Here is a 23,997-nt window from a genome sequence, read left to right as displayed (position 1 = left end):
GTTGCCTGACCTGCTGTGCTTTTCCAGCACCCCACTCTCGACTCTGGTCTCCAGCATCTGTAGTCCTCACTTTCTCCTAGGATCTCTGAAACTTATTCACTCTGACAGCTGGCTCTGAGGAAGCTGGGCCAGTCTCTATGCTTAGGTGATGGGAAACTGGCCTCTGTGGATTTATTTCAAAATGCATTGCTGCTTTTTGTCATTTTAGCAATTTCAAGGTCATTTTAGCAATTTCAAGAATTCTGCAGTTCCACAGTTTTTTTTAACCAATACCACACTATTTCCAATTGTGATTCTATTCACAGCTGCCCACACTCATCCTGATTTGAAATGCAACTTGAATTTTTTAATGTTGTTGTGGTAAAATATGATTTTTGTATATTTGCAAAGGCTCAGTATTGTTGTCATATTCCTCTCACTGTCCCCAACTGGATTCTCATGCATAATTGAAATTAAGTTCATATAAAACAGTAAAAATAGCAAAGTACTAAGTGGAAAAAGTCACTGTATGTTGTTTCAATCTTATAGAAATTAACTTGCATTCAGTTTTAGCCTTTAAATAGAAGCAACTAGATTTTACAGGAGCTCCAGCTGATACTAACCAGATGATATTATTCTTACTACCATCTCAACTATTCTACTGTACCATTCATGCCCCATATTGGCAGACTACCAAAACGCTTTTTAAAGGAGGTTGTGTGAAAAATATGTGTAACACAGAGGCTGAAGTGAACACAAATAGAAGTCCTCAAGAGAAAGACAACTTGAAACATAAAGAGGCAAAAATAAACCAAATCAGAAACATGGACAGTCAAGAAATACCAGAAGGGACAATCAAAACAGAAAGTGGTGAATCACTACTTGGTGAAAGTGTGGTGATTCTTACCTTTAGTGTCTGGGTTCATTCAGGGCTTATGTGGTTTAATGTATAGAAGGGTAGCCACCTTCTGGTTTAACAAGAGAAGTCTTGGGCAGCATAACTCATTGTATCTCTTCAACTTTTTATAGGTTCGCATTACTCCAAAGACAGTTGGAAGGACCAAGCTTTTGGCCAGACTTCCACAAAATCCTACTTTTCTCTCCCAAGACCTTATGACATTAGCACAGTGGGTGATGCTTATTGCATTCAATTAGGTATTAACCCTCTCAGATCCTTCCAGAACTTAATACAGCATAACTGCATGTAGTAAAATATTTTATATGGAAGGTGACTTCTAAGTCCTTAGAAAGCATTTTTACTAAGCCAACGTCTATGTAAATAAAGTAATCCAACATGTACTGGTTTTCACAGTGTTCAGTTGTCACCTGCAATTTGGAAAGGGAAATTACAGCAGTGATCATCAAATCATGTACACTACTGACAAATACCACTTTATTAATGATAAGCCAATCATGGACTTGCTTGTTATAATGATCCATTACCCTTATCAAGAGGACAATTAACAAGTAGAACATATTAACATATTATGTTAGTTTCTGAGAATGGACAGCAGGCTTCTACTAGCAAAGAGTTAAGTCTTAATTGAGAAAATGCCAGTAGAATATGAGTAATGTTAAACATCGACACTGTTGGCAATTTCTACAAATCAATTTGAGTATGATCAAATATTTCCCCACACAAAACAATAATTTTATATAATTTTTTGCATTCAGTGGTATGATGATCTGGATTTTCCAATTAACAACAAAGCAAGTGTATTCACTGCTGACCTCAACAAAAGCCTCATCAGGAGATCTTGCATCTTGTAGTGTGTAATGAATTCTATTGGGGATTCCCAACATGAAGTTGTGGTGATTTCATCGGGGTGTGCAAGGAGTCAATCATATTAAAGAATCCTTGCAGCCAGACAACCAAGAATTGGAGAGGAAGAAAAATAAATTAAAGAAAAATCATGCTTACGCACTGAAATTTAAAAAAAAGGATTTGAGAATTGATGATCACAATATGCAACTGTGCCATAGTTTCTATTTCCATGGAAGAGCTTTTAAACAGAAAACCAGATTTATAAGTTTTTTAATATCCAAAAGAGATATCAGATAGACTGGCTGCACACATAAATCATTTACTAAGATGATTACAAAGGGAAAAGTGGTATTGAATTGTGAACAGTAGCAGTCCAAAGGTGAGGGTGATCAACTAGAGGCTGTGGGTCAAATTATTGCCAATGACTTAGCTCAGAATGAGATTCAGGTGCCAGAAGCAAACTCCATGGAGCTAGGGAGGAGATCAAAAGCAGTAACTTCAAGATTACTGTCATCCCAAGTTTGAGTAAGCATAGAAATAAGAGAATTGAGCAATTGAACACTTGACTGGAAAGCTGCTATATGACGGTAAGCATCAGATTTCTGGCAATTGGAACTATTTATGGGGAAGGGGAGAATTATACAAGCCAGTCTATACCTGAACAGGATTGGGATGAATATCTTCACAGGGAGATATGCTGTTGATATTGAGGAGGGTTTGGACTAGATTGACTGGGGGATGGAAAGCAAAAATGGAACAAGTGAATCTGAAAGACAGAGGCTGCAGAGGAATCTCAAAAAGTAAGCATGTAAACTGAAGGTGTATGACAAATAAAGCCAATGAACTGAGGGCAGAAATAGACACATGGAAGCATAATATTGTGGCTTAAAAAGGCATAGATTAAAAAGGGACGAAATTAGCAGCTCAATACTCTTAGATATAGAAATTTCAGGCAAGTCAGGGAAGGGGATTAAAAAGTGGGTCTCATGTGAGAAACACACAGAAAAGTCTTCACCACATCACTGACCAATTCACTGATTGCAAGCCTTCACCAGTTTTTATACTTAATGTCATAGTCAAGCAACCAATCTTTAACCAATTCGCAATGAATTCTTGGATGCCCATGGTGCGGTATAGTTTTAGTTGCAAGGGTAAGGGTGAATCAAATCTCCCTTAGGAATATATCTTTCTTCTCCTGCAGCAGACGTCCTCTTTGAAATTTGATATAAATGTGTAGTGAGTGGAAGTGAGCTCATGTACTCATGTCAAACTATTAAGAAGATCCCTTATTAAAAAGCAAATCTTAGGTCAGGTCTGTGCACATGATGGGGGATAGCATAGATTGCACGTACTACCAAATTTACATTGTATTTGGGTCTAGGGCAGAGCCTTTTAAGGAACCGATGTCATACTTGGCTCACATAAAACTAAAATAGATTTCAAAACAGTAACCAGTTTGATCAACAAGCTATCAAATTTGGTTTTCCAACTCTTTCTCCAAGAAGTTTTGTTTTATTCGCTCGCAGAATGTGGACATGACTGTCACAGCCAGCATTTGTTGCCCATCATTTGTTGCCTTGGAACTGATTATCCTTCCAAGCCATTCACAGGGCATTAAGAATCTGCCACATTTTCTTGGTTCTGGAGTCATCAGAAAAGGATGGCAGATTTCCTTCCCTCAAGGACATTAGCGAACCACTTGGGTTTTTACAACAATCAACGATAATTGTCATGGCTATTTACTGTAACAATGGACAGAATTTTTCCATCCCTGCTATGGCATGGGCTATGCCAAGAAAGCAAGGATAACATCAGAATGTCCAAGACAAAAAAGATTCTGAATTTCCCCTTAAGCTTTCAATGCTGATTTCAGAATTTCACTATTTAGTGGCAACTATCTTATTTTCATGCATTTGCATGACGTTGATAGCCCAACTTGCATTATTTACACACCATTTTCAATTCTCCTGCTGAAGAAACTAGGTGGCACGGTGGCACAATGGTTAGCACTACTGCCTCACAGCGCCAGAGACCCGGGTTCAATTCCGGCCTCAGGCAGACTGCGTGTGTGGAGTTTGCACATTCTCCCCGTGTCTGCATGGGTTTCCTCCGGGTGTCCAGTTTCCAAAAATGTGCAGGTTAGGTGAATTGGCCATGCTAAATTGCCCGTAGTGTTAGGTGAAGGGGTACATGTAGGGGAATGGGTCTGGGTGGGTTGCGCTTCGGTGGGTCGGTGTGGACTTGTTGGGCCGAAGGGCCTGTTTCCACACTGTAAGTAATCTAAACTAAATAGTGTCACTTCCATCACACAAATCCAAACTGATATCTGGCAGCATCAATGCTTGTACTAGCCATTGTCCAACTGCTTCTTCATCCCAAAGATATTCCTCAACGCTCTGTACATCCTCCCCAACTCTTCATCTGTACATGTTGGCAGTGAGAAACCACCAGCCTTATCACATCAACATGCCTGCTCTTGTCCAACGTACATATCACCTCAACCCTTCAACAGTTGGAGCTCAAAGATGCCCACACTTTGTTTGCTCTCTTGTTCACACACACACTTCACATTGCTTCTTCAGTACTCAGTTACAGGTTGCCAACCTCTGTAGCTTCCATCGCTTTTTCAATAAGGAGGGAGAGCCAGGCAGTTTTTCAATGTAAGGAGAACTCTGCAGTCAAAGGGTCATGGACAGGTTGCTGTTTAACACCATACCACATCAAAATCACGTGTTGATCACAATGCCAGGAACTTACATGGCAACCACACTGCATGTTCTTCAAGCAAATTGCCATGTCTGAGAGTTAAAGGAAGGAGTTCCAACTGCAGTCAAGAGAGGTGCATAGACAGTTAGGAGGTAGTGTTACAGTCAGCATGTGATTCATCTGTTTCCAGTCCAGGAACCTGACCACAATCAGTCCTGCAGAACAAGTGCAACCAGTCCAAAGACCACAGGTAGGGGTTTTCAGGGTGTTGTGGAAGGAGCAGTCCTGCGAATGGGCTGTTTTCTTACACTGAGACAAAGGGGGGAACTGTGTATGACAGAATTGGCAGGAAGAACAGTTAATAGTGATACACAAATAGCAAAGATGTTGAGGTGTCCTCGGTGTGTGTTTAGGAAGCAAAGTAGGCAGGACAGTTAGTTGTTTGGGAGGACGAAGTGGGTGAGCGTTGTTGACTGGGCATGATGCATGTTGTAGTGAGAGATATGGTCCATGAGCCATGGTAAATGTGTGCGTAGTGGCAGAGTTAGAGTGAATCATGGCCCTGATAGTGAGAAGCCGGAGAAAGAAGAAGATGGCCCCTAACCTTGCAGGGTGCAGAAGTTCCTTTTCGCCCAGGCCACAACATTGACACAGGCTGCTTTTGAGCTCCAGTCTGACTATGTTTATTGGTGTGGCCTCTGCAGCCATCAGCAGAAAAAAGAACTTGCCTCCTCTCCACCACTCCACTCACCAGCAGCTCCAGGTCACTGTGTATAAAGCAGGGTCGAGAGTGTAATGCTGGAAAAGCACAGCAGGTTAGGCAGTATCCAAGGAGCAGGAGAATTGACATTTTATGCATAAGCCCCTCATCAGGAATTCCTGATGAGGGGCTTATGCCAAAACCATCGATTCTCCTGTTCCTCGGATACTGCCTAACCTGCTGTGCTTTTCCAGCACCACACACTCGCAACTCATCTTCAGCATCTGCAGTCCTCACTTTCTCCCTGTATAAAACAAGGTGTAAGCTTTGCTCTCTCTGCCATGTCCTCAGTGATAATTGTCAAGCAACACAGTTGTACAAGCAGTTCCTGCCTTGCAATGTCGGAATGCTTCTGCAGCTGGCCATTAAATATGGTGCCAATGGCATGAACATTGCAAAGTTTCAATAGTGGTGAGCACTTCCATCTCTTTAGCTGCTCAATTCTACATGAAATGCACCCAAAAAAATAAAGCAAAGAATTGAACATTTCATGAGAAAGGTCAGTGGAAGACATGGAAAAATCAGGCACTAAGAATCACATTGGGAGGTGATGACCTAGTGGTATTATCGACACATTGTTCATTCAGTGATCCAAGTAATATCCTGGTCACTTGGGTCTGAATTCTGTCATGGCAGATGGCGGAATTGAATTCAATTTTTTTTTAAATCCTCAAATTATGAGTCTAATGACGACCATAAATCCATTGTGAATTGTCCGGAAAAGTTCATCTGGTTCACTAATGTCTTTTTGGGAAGGAATCTGCCATTTGTATTTGGTCTGGGCTACATATGACTCCAGACTCAGCAATGTGGTTGACAATTAACTGCCCTCTGGGTAATTAGGGATGGACAATAAATGTTGGCCTGGCCAAAGACGCCCTCATCCCATGAATGAATAAACAATAAAAACTCTACATGACCAAACTCACCAAAAAGCTCAACATTGGTTTTCATGCTGAGGTTTCCCAAAGTGGGTAAATGGCAAATTCAGCTGATACTTACTTTGACAGAATTCCATGATAGACAGCACCAATATCTCAGGGCACAATCCATGAGCACCCCACATCCATGGACATTGGCACAGATCACGTGCCAGCTTCTAAGAAAGCTCAAGGCACATCTCCAGCTCAGGAAAGCTCAGGAAAGATGGGGGAGCATTGAGGGATAGCAACAAAGTTTCACCAAACATGTTCCTGGAGTGAAGTCTTTGAAGAGAGGTCAGGCAAAGTAGCCTGAATGCTCCAGAGCTTCAAACAAATTAAAAGGTGATCTCATTGAAACTTACAAATACTTAAAAATACAACATAGTAGATGCAGCAGAGCTGTTTCACCTGGTTGGGCAGTGTAAAACTTGGGGGCACAATTTACAAATCAGGAGGATACCACTTAAGTCCAAAAAGAAGAGAATTTATTTTACTCAGAAGGCTGTGCTTAGAATTCTCTACCACACAGATCTGTAGAAATTCATTCTTTGAGTAAGTTTAAGGTATAGATTAATTGATTTCTAATTATAAGTAGCGTACAAGGTTACAGAGATGGAGTGAGTAAAAGGCATAGAAGTAAAAGGCATTGAATGTTAGATTAAGCTCAATGGGCTGGACGGACTACTCCTGTTTGTATGTTCCTATTAAAATTGAATTTGGTTTAGTGGCAGTATGAAGAATACTGGGTCATGGATCAAAATCATTTCTATTCATGTTTTCTTTAGCCAGGTGTCCAATTTTGGCTTTACATCAATGGTTTCTGCTCTGATTGTGACAACAAAAGGTTGAGTGAGTGTAAAATTTGATGCACAGATGCCATTGCTTTCATTATGCAGTTATTTACAGAATAAGCTCTGATTTTGAATCACTTCTATACTAACAAAATTATTGATTTAGTTTAGATGGTTATTGCTGTTGCTTAGTATGAAAAACAGATGCCCAACAGTATAAAACATGTTCTTTTAAACTCTATGATTTAATTTCAAATGTTTCTTCAGTGTTATCATGTAAAACTCTCTGGGGAACAATCAACATTTTAAAATTGGACAAATATAATTTAGATATATAGTGCAACAGGGTGATCTCACATCAGTTGCCTATTATGCAGCTCAAACGGTTTGCCTGTCCATTGACTTGAAAGAGTGAGGAAAAGACAAAAACCGACTGTGCCTGGAGGACCATCAACTCAGTGAAAGAGGCTCTTTAGTCCACCTGAACAAGGAGTTGACTTCAACCGAGTGTTACAGACTGGCACGTTCCAAAGTCCAGGACTACGTGCTGGGGGACGCACTAAAGCTTGGGGCAGCTGCTGCCAAGGCTCAGTGGGAAAAGATTTCTGTTGGAGGTCTTCCTGCTGAAGTTAATTAGGGGTTTGATCAGTTATTGGACCACCCTCGTGCCTCAATGTATGTAAATATAATCTTGCATGTATAAGAGTTTTTGGATCGTTGGGATAGAGTAAACTCAAATATTTGCTTATCTACTTGATATGTGACAATACATATATACAGAGTTTTTTTTATGAATAAAGTATACTTTTGAAATTAAAAAGGACAATGAGGGATAGCTGATACACTTGGCTTTTTTTAAAAGCAAACTAGTTTTCTACTACCCAATATCAAACCAATGAAATGTAAAAACTGCTATTCATCCAGCATCATTACTTAGTAATTCAAAAACAAAGGTTAATAGTTATTCGACATGTGACCTTAGTACCTAAATCAGGTTTGATTCTAGGGTTAAACCAGCAACTTCAGTGAGAAAACAGAACTTCAAGTTTCATGCAACAGGCGAGATCTTACCAGAGTCTAAGGCTAGTTCATAGACTCTGTCACTTGGAACTTGAACAGATCATATGACTCAGCATAACAAAATATTACTTACATATAGCCCTTTCAATGTTAGGGAGATGCAGCCCCTTAAAATGCTACGTACAAGTTCAGAAGATAAAAAAACAAAAATGTTGAAGTTTCAGATGAAGTCATTAGGATAGAAGCCAACTCAATGGCTTTTGACAGAGTCAGGTGGGCAACTGATGCTATAACGAAGCATTGGGAATTTCGGACGTATAACTATCTGATTTAGCTGGAAGGTTTGCCTTACTGGACATTCTAAAGTATCTTCCGCAGTAAATGGCACTATGCTTGTTTGAAGGTAAAACTAGGCTTAATTTCAATGCCTCCAGAACCTGAGAATGGTAGGAAATAAAAGGTGGAACTCTTCCAACCCGAAAGGAGCATGGGCAATAGCAAAAACCTTGGGAGGATACCGTGATAAAATTTTATTCCTAAAGTCAATAAAAAGTCCAATTTTCTCAGCAAGGTTTCAGCAAGAGTTCTGAATCTTGCTAATTAGTGGCAACTGCCTTACTTCCATGTAGTGGCATCTCATGATAATCCAATCCCATTTTACTTATACGCAGTACGCAATTATTAAGTTATGGACCTAACCAAACCCTGTCAAAACATGTTAAGAAGATAGTCTAGACCCTAACTGTTTCTTATTTTAAAGATAAAAATAAGGTGTTACATTCTAGATACGATTCAATCAGTTAAACTACACAACTTGAAGCAAATACTGCACGGAATCTAATCTAATCTACAAAAAACACACATTATTTTTACACAATTTTTATACACTGTACTTTAAAATAATAATAAAAGAACTGGCTTAACTATAACTGTTGAAATGTTTAACAAAATAGTGTGTGTATGTAGATATAGATATTAAGTACTACTAATTAACATTCATTATAGTAACATCCCATAAACACACCCTTGTCAGAGGCAAATAGATTGTCTCACAAACACTTCGAGCAGCAGAAAGAGAACCCTAGCATTTAGCTGTAACAGAGAAAGGAATAAAAGTTTCCGCATCCAGCTTCAAGATCCCAACAACTGCTGAAAGCTAAAACTAAAATTCCTAGTTCTGTCAGAGCTTAACCCCACCCATTCAGGTTGCTTCTATTATTTCAACTTCTAAAAAAAACCAAGGCCTCACAAGCTGTTTACTTTATTGGTTTTGAGTAGATCACTCGGATCCTCTGTCTCAACCTTTCTTCTTAAAAAAAAGGATAAAATACACTGCTTAAAGCCAATGCATTGTGAAGCAACTAGATGATGCTAATTCCCAAATTGAAAACCAAGCAGTTATCCACTGGATACAGCTTTTTATTTGGGCCTCCATCTCAAGGACAATGCACCAACATCTCATCGCATGCTCCTTGCATGGCAATGTCTCTGCCCTTCATCCATGGGAGTCAGCATGACTCGCAACAGAATATTAACCAATCTTGGAATAACTCATAACTCACTTCAACACTGTATCCTAGTGCCTATGGACACCTTACATTATGATACTCTTGACAGATCACTCTGCAGGCATCTCATGCATCTGCACAGGATACATTTTATGCCTCTCTGTTTGCTTTCTTGGCATTCACTTACTTTGTTTTTACTTGGACACACACAGCATCTCACTTACTTCGCACTTTAGCATTTCAATGAGAACTTACAGAATCACATCACTTTTGGTTTGACTGGCTTTTTAGTGCAGAAAGAGAAATAGGCAGAATGTCATAGCTGTCAGCAATGAACAGTCAAGCCTATTGACAAAATTGTACTGCACCATGCTATATCAATATTACACCTATAGCACTTGGCAGCAGCTGATATGGCAAACATACTGCATATCCTTCAACCGAATGACCATGTCTAAAAGTCAATAGGGAATGGTCTTTGGTGGAGTGAAGGAGGACTATGATCAGTTATGAATTGACACATCAGCCAGTCAAGGAAATTGTCAGATCTCAGTACAGGGAATCGAAATGACAGCAGTCCCGGGTCTGGGGATTCAGAGGTGGTCAGTCCAGCAGGTTAAGTCTCACCAGACCGAAGATTGCAGATCAGTCAGTCAGGGGACTGTGGAAATACAAGTCCAGGAATAAGGCTGTGCTGAGTTGGAACAGTCCATGTACATGATATCAGGGGATGAGCCACAATCAGTGCTGGAGGTTTGGCCAGTAAACATTGAAGGGGCTTATCAAAGGGTAGCCCATGCACTGCAGTGGAAAGTGCTAAACCCCATTGGGGGGGGGGGGTTGAGATGCCTTATGCTCTGATACAGAGAGAATAATGACAATAAAGAGGGACAACTCCAAATATAATCGTGAAATCTGACAAAACACTGGAAGGCACAGAGTACTGAGGAATGCGGGAAAGAGATGGCATTTTACAAGTGCCCATCACCCTGGGCAAATGAAGGACAATGGATAGCTACTATGGGGAGGGAATGCAGTAAGATAAGGGCTAAAGTAAAAAAGAAAGTGCCATTTTCAATCAACTTCAACTATGCTGTAAGAGAAATGGTTGCCAACACATTCACAATGGACAGACTTTCACATTTCTTTTGGTTTTCGAGGTGAGAGTGTAAATATTTGGATTATGAATGAGTGTGCAATCCAACATGAAGCACAAAGATAGAAGAAATATTTGTCTACAAAAGAAGTGTGCATCAATTAATTAAATCAAAGTGGCAGCTAACACTGGCAATGGCATAATAGTTGGGTAGCAATGATGCCCTTATCAACCAGTGGTAGCAGTACCCTGAACATTAACTGTTGGTTGTAGGTATTCTTGTTACACATTTAATGAGTCAAATTGAAAAGAAATTGTTTCTGCACACTAGTCCAAATATTTGCTGCTCTAAAACTTCACATGAAGACATTTCTCATTCAGTAAAGCGAAGGATATGAAATAGTCTTTGATTAAAATTTTGGAAGTACAGAAGATATCTAAGAAAGACTTTAAAATCATTGTATATGTCTTATTTATTTTAAAATTAAGACTCTGGAAATTTCAGCAATTCTTAGTGGGTGGCACGGTGGCACAGTGGTTAGCACAGCTGCCTCACAGCGCCAGAGACCCGGATTCAATTCCTGACTCAGGCGCGTCGGTGTGGACTTGTTGGGCTGAAGGGCCTGTTTTCACACTGTAAGTCTTAATACATGACACCACTTGTTTCAATATGAAGCAACAAAGGAAAGAAACGCTGGAAATGTTCTGCATTTAATTTGGAGATTTAATTAGGTTATGACTGCAAGTACTGCAGTCCACCAAATGCAGAAGTTAGCTAAATTGCACCTAGTGGAAAACAGGAACAGTGTCTGCTGTGTAATTCTGTGTTTCTGTTACATAAATCATACAGTGGCTCATGGCATGACTGATTCTAGTTTTTCTTTTCGAAGAATCAATGCACCAACTGTTCATCACGAAAAATATGGAGTTTTGAAACTGAAAGTAACATGAAAATGTCTTTAAATCATAAAGACATTAAAATGATTAAAAAGTTACAAAGAACAATGATATAGTCTCCCTTAAGTTATTTTTTTAATCACCTCAAGTCCTCAACAAAAAAGTGTCAATAATATAACAATTTTGATACCACTAAAAGAATCTCAAGAATGGATGATGTGTGAAAAATATCGACTTCATGAAGTCTGAGTTCAAGAAAAAATTCAATTCACTTGAATTTTAAATCCTTCATTTTGATAGAGCTCAAAAAAATAACAGTAATAATATTATTAATGCCATCATTGGTTGAAAGGACATCCTGATATCTTACAATATCAAATGAAAGAATGGCTGTTAAACCAATAAACAACTGCTGAAAAACAATAAAGCTATCTGGTTATTTCAGCAGACAAAAGAACTTCAAAGTTTCAGATTCTACACAGACTAAAAATCAACAGCAGAAAGATATTTTAGAATGATGGCAGGGAGATTAATAGCCACTGAGAAAAGCATATTTAAAACAGTTGCAGACAAAAAATGGCATTTTTACACTTGCGTGTAGGTGACTGAAAACAATTTCATTGTTCAACAAAAGGGGTTGCTAATGAAACAGCATTTACCAGGGGGAAAAAAAAGGTAACATATTCAGGTAAAATGCCCGAATCTTTGCAATCAAATCCTCCTAGAAACTGCATTCAACCCACTGGTGGTGGATTAAGTACAGCACAGGTGAGGACTCAATTCTGGCTTGATTCATTCAAGATGAAAATTGTACACAGCTAATACCGCTGTGTACCTCACCTTTGAATAGTACCTGATCAATTACATGAAAAATTAGCTTAAATAAAGCAGGTTTGGGATAAACTCTTTACCAAACAAGAAAGTAAAATTTGAAGGTTTTCATCAATTATGTTTTCACCATTAAAAAGGTTCACAAATGTAAACAGAAACAATGATACATTTTCAGTGGCACAAACAACTGAATAGGTATTGAATTCTAATTTTACAGTTCTACAAGACAGCATGTGACATTTTCCTATGAATTAGGACTTTTGAGTTACTTACAATTCATGTTTAAGTTCATTTTTGACAACTGTTTATTTAGTAAGCACTTTAAACATCATATCTTGCCTTCTGATAAGTCCCACAGCATCAAAAAAATCTAGATAACAATGGCATGCTTTTATTTTACGCAACCTTTAGATACAAATCCTAACGGAGTTACTGGGGCTCTACTACTACAGAATGATGTTAATTCAGTTCAAGAAAACCTTCGCTTTTGATCCATGACCACTCAGTAAATAATTAATAAGTTGTACTGCTGGCTTTTTGCTTTGGTATGAACTTAATAAATGACCACAATAATGATTCGCTTCAGTACTCATTTTCTGAAAGGAATTTTTTTTCAAATTTCTAAACTCTAGCAGCGTGACTATTAAAATACACTTTAAACCCCCACATTATGCCATGAGTGTACATTTCACGACACATCCTCCAATCTAACCGATAGTCACACTTTTGTTGCTATAAATCTCCAGTTTTTATAACTTCAGTGTTTTACCATCTTGTACAGAACAAAGGCTTGAACTGAACTCATTAGCAGACATTACACTACAGCCAACTAAAATGTTTGAAATTTTTGAGCTCACACCAATGTATTTAAATATTTATATTTAGCTATGTTCTCACTGACAAATGTAATGTGTTGTGTACAGACACATTTACTGGACAGTCTAAAGGATTTGGGAACAAGAAGTATTCGTAAATTGGTACTAGTCATGAAAAAGACAAAACTGCGAAGGAGCCTTATTTAAATACCAAAATATCTGTTTGCAACATATTGCCAAGCAAGACTGAAAATAATTATACATGCAAATTCTAAGTGATTTTTCAACTCTCATGACCTGTTTCTATGTAAAGCTCTTGCCTGAACATATTTCTAAGTAGTTATTTTTGATTTTCAGTGAGAAATTTCTTAGATGTTGCAAAGTACTTACATGTAAAAGTTCTGGAATGGACATGGTCTGAACATTTGCACTCCAACAGCCTCCATTTTTTTCCCCCTGAAAGGTGTTCTGCAAGCCCTTGGAGAACAGTGAAAGTCAAACTCTACGGCTGTGTGTGTGTCACTGGGGGTGGCTCCAGATAAGGCCCTGGCAACTCCAATCCTAGCAGAGCTCTGTGCCTAAGTAGTGCCTACTGTCTGTCTGCAGCATTCGACCTGTTCAATCCAGCACCTGCATGTAACACAATGGGCTGGCTCTACTAGATTACAAATTTATGTTTTCCAATATCATCAGAAGAATAGTTTTACACATCACCACTGCCATTTAACATATAAATATAATACTAGTCAAATAAATTCATATGTAAACATAATACTGGTCAAACTATGCTCGCTTTAGTGTATGCATCTATAGTATCCAAATCAAGTTCAGAGCTAACACTGCCGTAAGCTGAGAAAAGTATCAAGTTTTCTAAGTATGGCAAATCTTCAATCCAATGTATTCTGTATTTTTATGATCAGTGCAAGCATCTAATTAGCCAGCTATATTCTCCCACTGTCATCACAGATTAGGAAAACAGAAGTTTTGATAACTCGACTAAAAGAGTTTTTCAACTTTAAGCAACAAAGTGTTATTTTTAATCAATAATTATACCATTACCATAGAGTTGTTAAAGGGAGGGGAATCAAAAGTACTGAACTTGAAGCCTGAACAGAAACACATCTACTGCTGGATATTAATGTTAATTAAGTTCAATCAATTGATTTTTCTTTCTCCTTTTCCACAGTCAGTAACACAGCATGGTGAATGAACAAGCTTGGGTAAATTTTACAAGGCAAGTGGTGGAATCAAGATCGGGCAGCAAAATACTAATATGGAAAATGAAGGACTGAAAATAGCAGGAATGGACAGAGTGAAGAATCCAAACAACATACCAACAATAAAGATTTGATACAACAAAGAACACAAACAGAAACAAAACTAAAGGCTCTAAATCTGAACATGCACAGCATTTGCAACAAAGCCAATGAGTTGTTAGCACTCATAAGTGAATAAATATGATCTGATAGTGATTAAAGGGATGCGGCTGCAGGACGAAAAGGATTAGTTAATGAATATCCAGCGGTTTAAAACATTCAAAAATGAATAAGGAGCAAAGTAAAGTGGAGTAGTAGCATTCATAATTTAAGATGGGATTGGTGTGAAACGTTAGAAATTATCTTGGTTCTGAAGATCAAGTTGTAGAATCTATTTGGGTGGAGATAAGGAATAATAAGTGGGAGGGACTTTCAAGCCAATGACGGATTTAGGACAAAACAGACAAAATAAAATTTTGAATGTTTGCGATCAAGGGATGGCAATAATTAGGGGTGATTTTGATCTACACATAAACTGGAAAAATCAAATTGGTCACAGTCGTCTTGATGAGGCGTTCACAGACTGCATCTGAAATAGTTTCTTAGAGCAGCATGTTCGTGAACTGACCAGAGAGTAGACTATACCAGACTTATTATGATGTGTTGTGATGTGATTAATTAATGACTTCAGGAAAGACATTTCTGAGTAGCAGTGATCACAATATAATTGAAAATTACATTTAGCTTAAAAGCAAGAAGAGTGGGTCTAAGACTGGTATTTTAAAATTTAAAAAGGTTTCTAAGCGGGCAAGACAGCTGAGCTACCTGAAGAGAACTGGGATATTTGGCTAGCGGATAGAAGTAGCGGCAGACACAAAAGGGACATTTCAAAATACTCTGTAATTATATTCCTAACTTAAAGAAAACTTCCAAGGAAAGATTCATCATCTGTGGTTAACTAAAGAGCTTGAGTATCAAGCTTAGTGTGGCAGATTAGATAACTGGTCAGAATACAAAGAAAGACAGACAATGACTAAGATAATCAGCATGAATAAATTAACACAAGAAAGGAAGTGAGCTAGAAAGTAAAGCAGACAGCATGAGTTTCTATAGTTTCCTAAAAATGATAATAAATGTAAAGTGAATGTTAAGCCTGTGGGTGGGGGTGGGGGAGGTGGGGGTTAGGAATGTGAGTTATTAGTGGATAATAAAAAAAACATAAGTAATTAATAAATACTTTGCTTCTGTCTTCATGAGAGAGAATACAAAAACCAACCCAGTCTTTCTTGTAAAACTGGGGGTGTAAGGTAAGAGAAATTGGTGAAATTATAATGACAAAGGAAGTGGTACTAAGCAAATTGATGGAGCTAAAGATTTAAATGTCTCCAGTTCCCAATGGAAGTCTTAAAATAGGTTTCCAATGAGACAGCAGATGCATTGGTGTTAACTTTTCAGAATTATTTGGATTCTGGAGAGGTTCCACTTTAGTGGAAAATAGCTAATATAACCCCTTGAACTGAGGCAGAAAACGAGAAACTATAAGCGAGTTGGTTTAACATCTGTCATGGGAAAACTGTTAGCATTGACCATTAAGGAGGTTATAACTGGACACTTTAAAGAACTCAAAGTAATCATAAAGACCCAGGGTAGTTTTATGAAAGCAAAATTATGTTATGCACAAAGTAGGAGTTCATGTTACGCAGGCAACATAACAGCATGAATAGGAGATTGGCTGGCAAGCAGAAAACAGAGAACATGTATAAATGGGTCAAGTTAAAATTGCCAGCAATGTAGTCAATAGTCTACACTAGGCCCCCACTATATTACAACATATATCACTGACTAGATGAGGGGATTCAAGTCACAGTTGCTAAATTTGTAGGTGTCACAAAGATAGGCAAGAAAGTACCTTGTGAACATGACCTAACAAGGACACAGACTGATATGGATAGGTAGAGGGTAAGTGGGCGAAAATCTGTCAGAGAGAGTTTAATGAAAGAAAATGCAAAGTGACTACAGAATTGTAATGTTCACAGTGATCTCGGTACTCTGGTGTATGAGTCACCAGAGGTTACCATGCAAGTGCACTACATAAATCAGGAAAGATAATAGATGCTAATTTTTAATACAAAAGGAATTGAACATAAACATGAGAAGGTTCTGCCTTAGTTATACATGGCACTGGTAAGACTACATCTCAAATATTATATACAATTTTGGTCTCCTTATTTAAGGAGGGATGTAAAGTTATGAAAGGAAGTTCACTAGATTGACACTGAAATGAATGGCATTCTTAAGTGGAACATTTGGACAGTTTGTTTCCACTAGAGTTCAGAACAGCAAGGGATGATTTAATTCAGGTTTATAAAATCCCAAATGGTCTTGACAAGATAGACATGGAAAGAATGTGAAATCTTGTCGACAAGTCCAGGACAACATATTAAAATGAGATGTTGCTCTTTTAAGCAAATGATGAGGGTTTTTTGTTAACCCTCTCAAGAGTCTGAAAGGGTTTGGACCTCTCTGCCTTAGAAGTTGTGAAGGCATGGTCTTATTTTTAAGGTGGAATTATATTAATTCCTTTTGGCAAGGGAATTAAAAGGTATCTAGAGGTGGATGGGAAATGGAATTCATAATGCAAATAAATAAACCATTACCTTGTTGAATGGTAGAGCAGGCACGAGAGACTGAATGGAATATTTCTGCTTCTAATTCATATGTTTGTATACTTACTGTGCATTTCAATGTTTATTTAATTCTCAGATTTTCAGATATTTACAGTTATTATTTTAACTTTTTATCTTCCTATTATGTAATTTTCCACATCCACATATTCTCCACCTAAAACTCAAATAATCATAGTCAATTTACTACTTAAGTTAATTTTTAAAATTTAGAGCACACCCAGGTTTATGAGTATTTTCACAAAATGCTACAATATTAAGCAGATTAAAGTAATTAAGAAGAATTAATCTAAATTGTACTGACAGGGCAGTTTAGCCTCATTCAAAACATTAAAATTATGTTGAGATCTGAATTTACTAGAGGCCCTCTTGTGGTACTGTTCATACCCCTGGACCAGGAGGCCAGAGTGCAAGTCCTGCCTGCTCCAGGAGGTGTGTAATAACATCAATCAAAATGCTGATTGGAAAAAAATGGTTAAAACATCTTAGTCTGAAACAAAAATGACTCATTATTATCCACCTAATGCCTGAGCAAAAAAAAGATAGACTTTCAGGAAATAAACTACCTTATATTAACGGAAACTGTTCAGTTCAAAAGCAGTTACGATTATGCAACTTTTTAAAATGAAGTACAAATCTTCAACATCACTTCATTAATTTTAAAGAAGTGTGTCCTTAATTGTTACTTGCAATCTTTATATTTTGGCTGCAAATTAATTGGTGCTTACTGTTTTCTACGATAATTTTCTAATATTTTGTCAGTGAGTGATGAACATATTTTGTAGGCACAACATCGTTTTAATATGTTACATGTTCAACAGAAGGCATTGAAAATCATGTGTTAAGAAGTGATGAAATTTTGAATAGCCATTTAATGTTGTTATTGAAATATTGATAGCCTTTATGCAGACATATGTGATTAATGTATATATTTCATCTTTTGTAAAGGCATCATAGGGAATACAAATGGCAGCAACCTTCAAGCATGTGCAGAATAAACGTGATAGCAACAAATCTGGTCAAGGGATGAAGCAAAACAATAACACAACTATCATTTGAAGCTGAGCACAAATGAAGACAAAGGGTCATAAATGTGAAAATTTCAGTATAATTGAGCACCACCCATAGATCTATTTTTTAAAGCATGCTTTTCAGGCAACCAATCCAAAAAATGTACACATAACAAAGATATGTTTCTTCCTGCAATAGATTTTGATCAGAATAACTCCAAGATACTAAAGCATTTTAAACTGCATTTTTGCTTTATGTTCAACAGTCACAGAATGCTGAGCACTACATCAGTGCCCCCAAATTTTCTACTGGAAAGACACATAATCAAGAGTGTGGTGTTGGAAAAGCACAGCAGGTCAGACAGCATCAGAGGAGCAGGAGAATCAACATTTTGGGCATAGGCCCTTCAACAGCACCTGCAGTCCTCACTTTTTCTTGGAAGTACACATACATTTTTAGAGAAAGACTGAACTTATTCTACCAACTGGCTTTGTATCAAATGTTCACAATATGTAAACATAATTTTACTTCCATCAGTAATGAGTGATAACATGAGCTAACATACATTTCTTGAAGACTTGAGTCAAGTTCACACATCAAAAATCAAAAGTTTGTTTTATAAAACAAAAGGTGTTAAAGCAGCAGCATAAGTGGAACCGATATATCAGTTTATACGATGCTATCTACTTTTATTTGGAGAGAGATAAGTACTGACGCCAGTACCATACGTATAAACTTTGTCATTAAAAAGGTTAACATTAAGAGAAAGCAAACATATGCAGAAATAATACGTAGGTTGGAGGTTTTACAAGTAACAGTACAAATGCAAGAGGCTTTAATGTTTGAATGATTTTTAAATATTATCCAAACACGTAAACTAGCTAAACCTTATAACTAATTTAAACTCTGAACTAATGAGCTACAATAGTTCAAACTGTAAAACATTGATGTCAAGTTCAAGTTTATTAATTTCACTATCATGTAATTATGTAGGTTATCCAAGGAGTTATGTATATTACATAAAAACTTGGTTTTTACTCATTCAGATAATGTGGGCTTCACTTGCTGAGCCAGTATTCATTGTCCCGCTCCAATTTCTCTTGAGAAAAAGATCATTGCAGCTTTCCTGAACCATCGCAATCCATTTCATGTAAATATATCCATAGTGCTATTGAGACAAAGTTTCAAGACTTTGATTCAGTGACACTGTAGGTACAGCGATATATTTCCAAATCAGGATAGTGAATGGCTTGGAGAGGAACTTGCATATGGCTGCGTTCTCATTTACCTGTTGGTCTTGTCCATCTAGATGATTGCAGTCATGGGTTTGGAAGACGATGTCTAAAGACCCTTGGTGAATTTCTGAAGTGCATCTTGTAGATGGTCCACACTGCTTTTACTGTTTGTTCGTAGTTTAGGGCGTGAATATATGTTGAAGTAGCGCTAATCAGATAGCTGCTTTGCCCTGAATGGTGTCAAACTTCTTGAATGTTGTTGGAGCTACACTCATCCAGGCAAGTGGCAAGTATTCCATTACACTTGTGACTTGTGCCTTTTAGTTGGTGGGCAGGTTTTGAGCAGACAGGAGTGTGAGATGGTTGCTGCAGGATGCCTACCCTTTTCCTGTTTTTGCAGGCACAGTATTTAAATTGATAAGCCAATTAAGTTTCTGGTCAATGGTATTCCCCAGAATGTTGATAGTGGGAGATTCCGTGATGGTAATGTCATTGAATATCAAGGGCAATGGCTACAATCTCTCTTGTTGGTAATTGCCTGATATTTGTGCATCACTTACGATATTTGCCACTTACCAGAGTAAACTGATGGGGCATTATTTGGCCTGGTTGGATTTGTCCTTTTTTCTTTGTTTACAGGACATACCAGACCAATTTTCTACATTGACAGGTAGATGTCATATCTATTCTGAAACAACTTGGCTAGGGGTATGGCAAGTCTGGAGCAAATCTATGGTAAATCTAATGTAACAAAATCTAATTTAATCTAATCTAATCACAGGTTTTCAGTCTTATTGCTGGAATAATGTTAGGGCCCATAGCCTTTGTGGTATTCAGTGCGTTCACCCATTTCTTGATCTCAGGTGGAGTGAATCAAATTGGCTCAAAACTAACATATGTAAAGCTGGCAATCTCGGGAGGAGGCCAAGATGGATTTTCACTTGGTTGTTTTGGCCGAGGATCGTTGCAACTACTTCACCTTAGCCTTTTGCACTGATGTGCTGAGTTCTCCCATTGTTTAGCATTGGGCTTTTGTGCAAACTCTTCTTCCAGTGAGTTGTTGATTCAATCATATTAGGAAATGAAATTGATGTATCTTAATGATCGCACTCTGTGGTAATCTGATTGTCTGAGTCAAGGCATTCAGAATCAAGATTATTGTTCTTAGCATCCCATGACGAGCAGTAGAAAGGACACGGTCATCAAAGTTAGAATTTATTCAAGGAATTACACAATTAATGAAGTTCTACACTCAAAAAAACAGGAATGGAAGGAAGGGACAGGCTACAATTTCTCTCCTACTGTCCTCACTCAGCATCCATGTACATGAAATTTCAGCAGTTCGGTAAGGTGGGATCTCAACAAATTTCCCAGCACTCACTTGTAATGTTAACACCGTAGACTAACTTTCTGAGTATATGCTGCCAAAACAGAACATCTACATCAAGGAATATTATGCATTCAGCAATGCATAGTTGATGGAGTGAGTTCAAATCAACGGTGTAGGTTGGCAGCGGGTGACATTCAGGATACTGGCACGCAAGTTAGAAAATACTTTTATTCCATATTGCTTGATTGCCGTACCAATGGTCAGCTGATTCATCACAGAAAGTCCAGCTAATCATCAACAAAGGCATTTCCCTTTTTAAAAACGTGCTTACAAATGATATCACTAGGCCATAATTCAGATTGTTAATTCCACACTGCCTAGGAAGTATCAAATCTATTTTGCAATTTTTATTATTAGGTTTTTTTTCTCTTTAAGACTTATTGCACTTATTTTTAATTCAACTCATTTGATGAATTTAAAAAAAAAAGTTCTGACTATCTTTCAAACATTTCTGGAGCATCATAAATTGTTATTTGCAAAAGATACAAAAACATAAACTGCAGATATGCTAACAATCAGAAATATCGTATTCAAAAAGAGTCTAAATGAAACTGCACTTACATGATCTGGAAGGCACAATTTTGGGCTGAAATAACAAAAATACCAGAGGCACATTTTCTCATCTTTAGATAAATGTAACACCCAAGCCTCCGACCAGTTAATTATTTTCAAAAAAGTCCAAGTATTTTCGAGAAAATGTGGGCAGTTTCATTTGAAATTGATGCTTCCTGTGTAACAAACACTGGAATTTTTTTTTCATCACTTTATTTAAAATATTTAAAAGTAAACATTTTCTTGGAAGCAGTTTAAATGGATAATGGAGTAAATACATACATACATTATGACAAACTGTTGCTCAAGCTTCCAGGTGAGAAAGTTGCAGTTTGGTTTCAAACAAAAGTTGCTTTCATTGGCTTTACAGAGTTAATTACTGCCTTGGTTGTCCATATAATCACTCAAGCAATTGAAAACCAATCCTAGAGACTGAACCATAATAGCCAATGGCCTGTATAAACCAGTGATAAAGCAACATCTCACCCCCTCGCCCCTATCCCACCTCTTTCCTCGAACCAGCCTTCTGCTTAGAGGAAAAGTGAATCCTGTAACGGTGACCAATTTAGCAGTAACTAAAATTTCTCAATAGTCTGTAACAGCATTTAAATTTACAATAAGATCAAACTGTCTGAAATTATTAAATTCTAGTCTGAAACACTTTCAAGCAAAAACTATGTTAAACAAAAGTCTGATTATAAAAGGTATTTGGATTGAAATTTTTAAAAAATTCAGTCCTCTGAGAAGAATTGAAATTACATTGAATAGCTCACATTTTTGTGTAGGTCACATGAAACGTTTTGTAATATTTCATTAGAAATTGCAAAAGGTGAAGTGGACATTTTCATGACAAAATGTTGGATAAAAATGATCTCTGTTCATAAGCAGTAACTAGACAATGTTAAACATGCAAAAGTGTATCACTGTGTCACTTGCCCGAAATGTTGCTAAGACAAGTTCTCCAAAGTATTTTCACACAATTACTCATAAAATGTCACACACATATTGCATTAACCCTACAGGCTTCTCATTTACCTGAAAAGGAGAAGATATGACACCAGACCTTTAGTTTTTTTAGTCTAAAGTTACAACACGTGGAATTTTCAGCTGCCTGAATAGTATCAGCAATGGCAGGAAAACTGGGGCATATGTTGAGAATGAAAAAGTTGGACTTTCAATGTCAAGAAACAAGTTACCTTAGGGTTTAAATGCAGAGTTCATTAATGAGCGGCGACTATCTTATTTCCATGTATTTGCATCTCATTATTAACTAATCTCATCTCGTTTCTACACAGTTTCGTATTTGCCCCCTCTTTCCCAGAGAAACTCGACAGTGTCAATCCATAACATGAAAGTCAGAGCAGTAACCTAGTGACAGAAGCTTGACACTTGCTTCTCTGGCGTTCATCAAGCTTCCCTGTCACAAGCATTTCCCTGCATGCTTGATGGATACTGCCCTCTTCTACCCTTCATCCACTCAAGTGGGCATCACCAAACCACCAAACTCCCCACATCACCATGAATGCTTTCAGACTGACTCTGACACCACTTCAGCCCTTCAGAACTTCATGTTGGTACTCACGAAACTTGAGACTTTCATGCTTCTGTCAGATTGCCTTGCATGCAGGTACAATGAGACAGAATGTATACTGTGGCTCTTCGCTTCATTTCTACATGCTCACCCACTTTGTACTGACCTGGACAATGCCAGCCACCATTGCTTTGTCGCGCATATGCTCTTCACCACTAACTTGGGCTACCAACCTCTCTGGCTTGCATTGATTTTGACACTAAGCATTGAACAATCGGGGGGGTAGACATGTTGCTGTGAGGCACCATGTTACGTCATTACCCACAGATGTTATTGCAACGTGTGGACTTACGAGTCTGCTTATTTTGAAAGCAATTTTTCATTATAGCAATTACAAGATTGCACTTTTGGCAGTAAATTAGACAGTCAAAATCAGTAAGTACTCCTCAACTATCATACCCTAAGATATGCACTCATTAAGATAAACCAAACTAACCTTTCAGCACACACTTTTATATACAAAGTTGTGCTTTTGAGGAGAAATTACATTAATATGTTTCACAATGCTAAATATTTATCATCATTCATTCTATAAGTATACTTCTTTAAAAATGATTTGGAGATGCCGGTGTTGGACTGGAGTGTACAAAGTTAAAAATCACACAACACCAGGTTATAGTCCAACAGGTTTAATTGGAAACACACTAGCTTTCGGAGCATCGCTCCTTCATCAGGTGATAGTGGAGGGCTCAATCCTCACACACAGAATTTATAGCAAAAATTTACAGTGTGATGTAACTGAAATTATACATTGAAAAATTGTTTGTCTGTTAAGCCTTTTATCTGTTAGAATACAGTGATAGTTTCACTTCTTTCATGTGTAAATCACAAAACCTTGTTTTTAAAAAAAGTTGCATTCTCGAGTTAGCTGTTAACAATGGTGATAGCTAGACAATATGTTGAAGGTGTTGGCCCCCTGTGTTCTGCCTATGCCATGATGTTTACATTGATTCTTATCTAAAAAATGAGGTAATGGAGTTTTACATAAATTCATGCAGTTTTTGAGCTCAGAGTTCTACATAAATGCATGCATTCATGTAGAACTCTGATCTCAAAAACTGCACGAATTTATGTAAAACTCCGTTATCTCACTTTATAGATTAGAATCAATCTAAACATCATGGCATTAGCAGAGAACACAGGGGGCCAACACCTTCAACATATTGTCTAGCTATCACCATTGTTAT

The 23,997-nt window shown here is 37.7% G+C and overlaps 1 protein-coding gene across 2 annotated transcripts in view; it reads right to left on the bottom strand.

The window, feature by feature from the left end:
- LOC132822374 (microphthalmia-associated transcription factor-like) overlaps positions 1-23,997 on the bottom strand; it is a 276,393-nt gene that overhangs the window by 148,924 nt on the left and 103,472 nt on the right. The window contains exon 1 of one of the 2 annotated variants that reach the window (XM_060835696.1): positions 13,482-13,565. The exons of the other annotated variant lie outside the window; for it this stretch is intronic. Within the exon in view, the coding sequence (XP_060691679.1) occupies positions 13,482-13,537 (56 nt within the window). The 5' untranslated portion in view covers positions 13,538-13,565. Of the gene's footprint in view, positions 1-13,481; positions 13,566-23,997 lie in introns of those variants that run through there. 2 annotated transcript variants of the gene reach the window in all.

This window comes from Hemiscyllium ocellatum, chromosome 14 (genome assembly GCF_020745735.1).
Source record: "Hemiscyllium ocellatum isolate sHemOce1 chromosome 14, sHemOce1.pat.X.cur, whole genome shotgun sequence".
In the NCBI taxonomy this organism is placed as follows: Eukaryota; Metazoa; Chordata; class Chondrichthyes; order Orectolobiformes; family Hemiscylliidae; genus Hemiscyllium; species Hemiscyllium ocellatum.
Note: the sequence above shows the minus strand (reverse complement) of the source record. Positions and strands in the feature narration are given on the sequence as shown.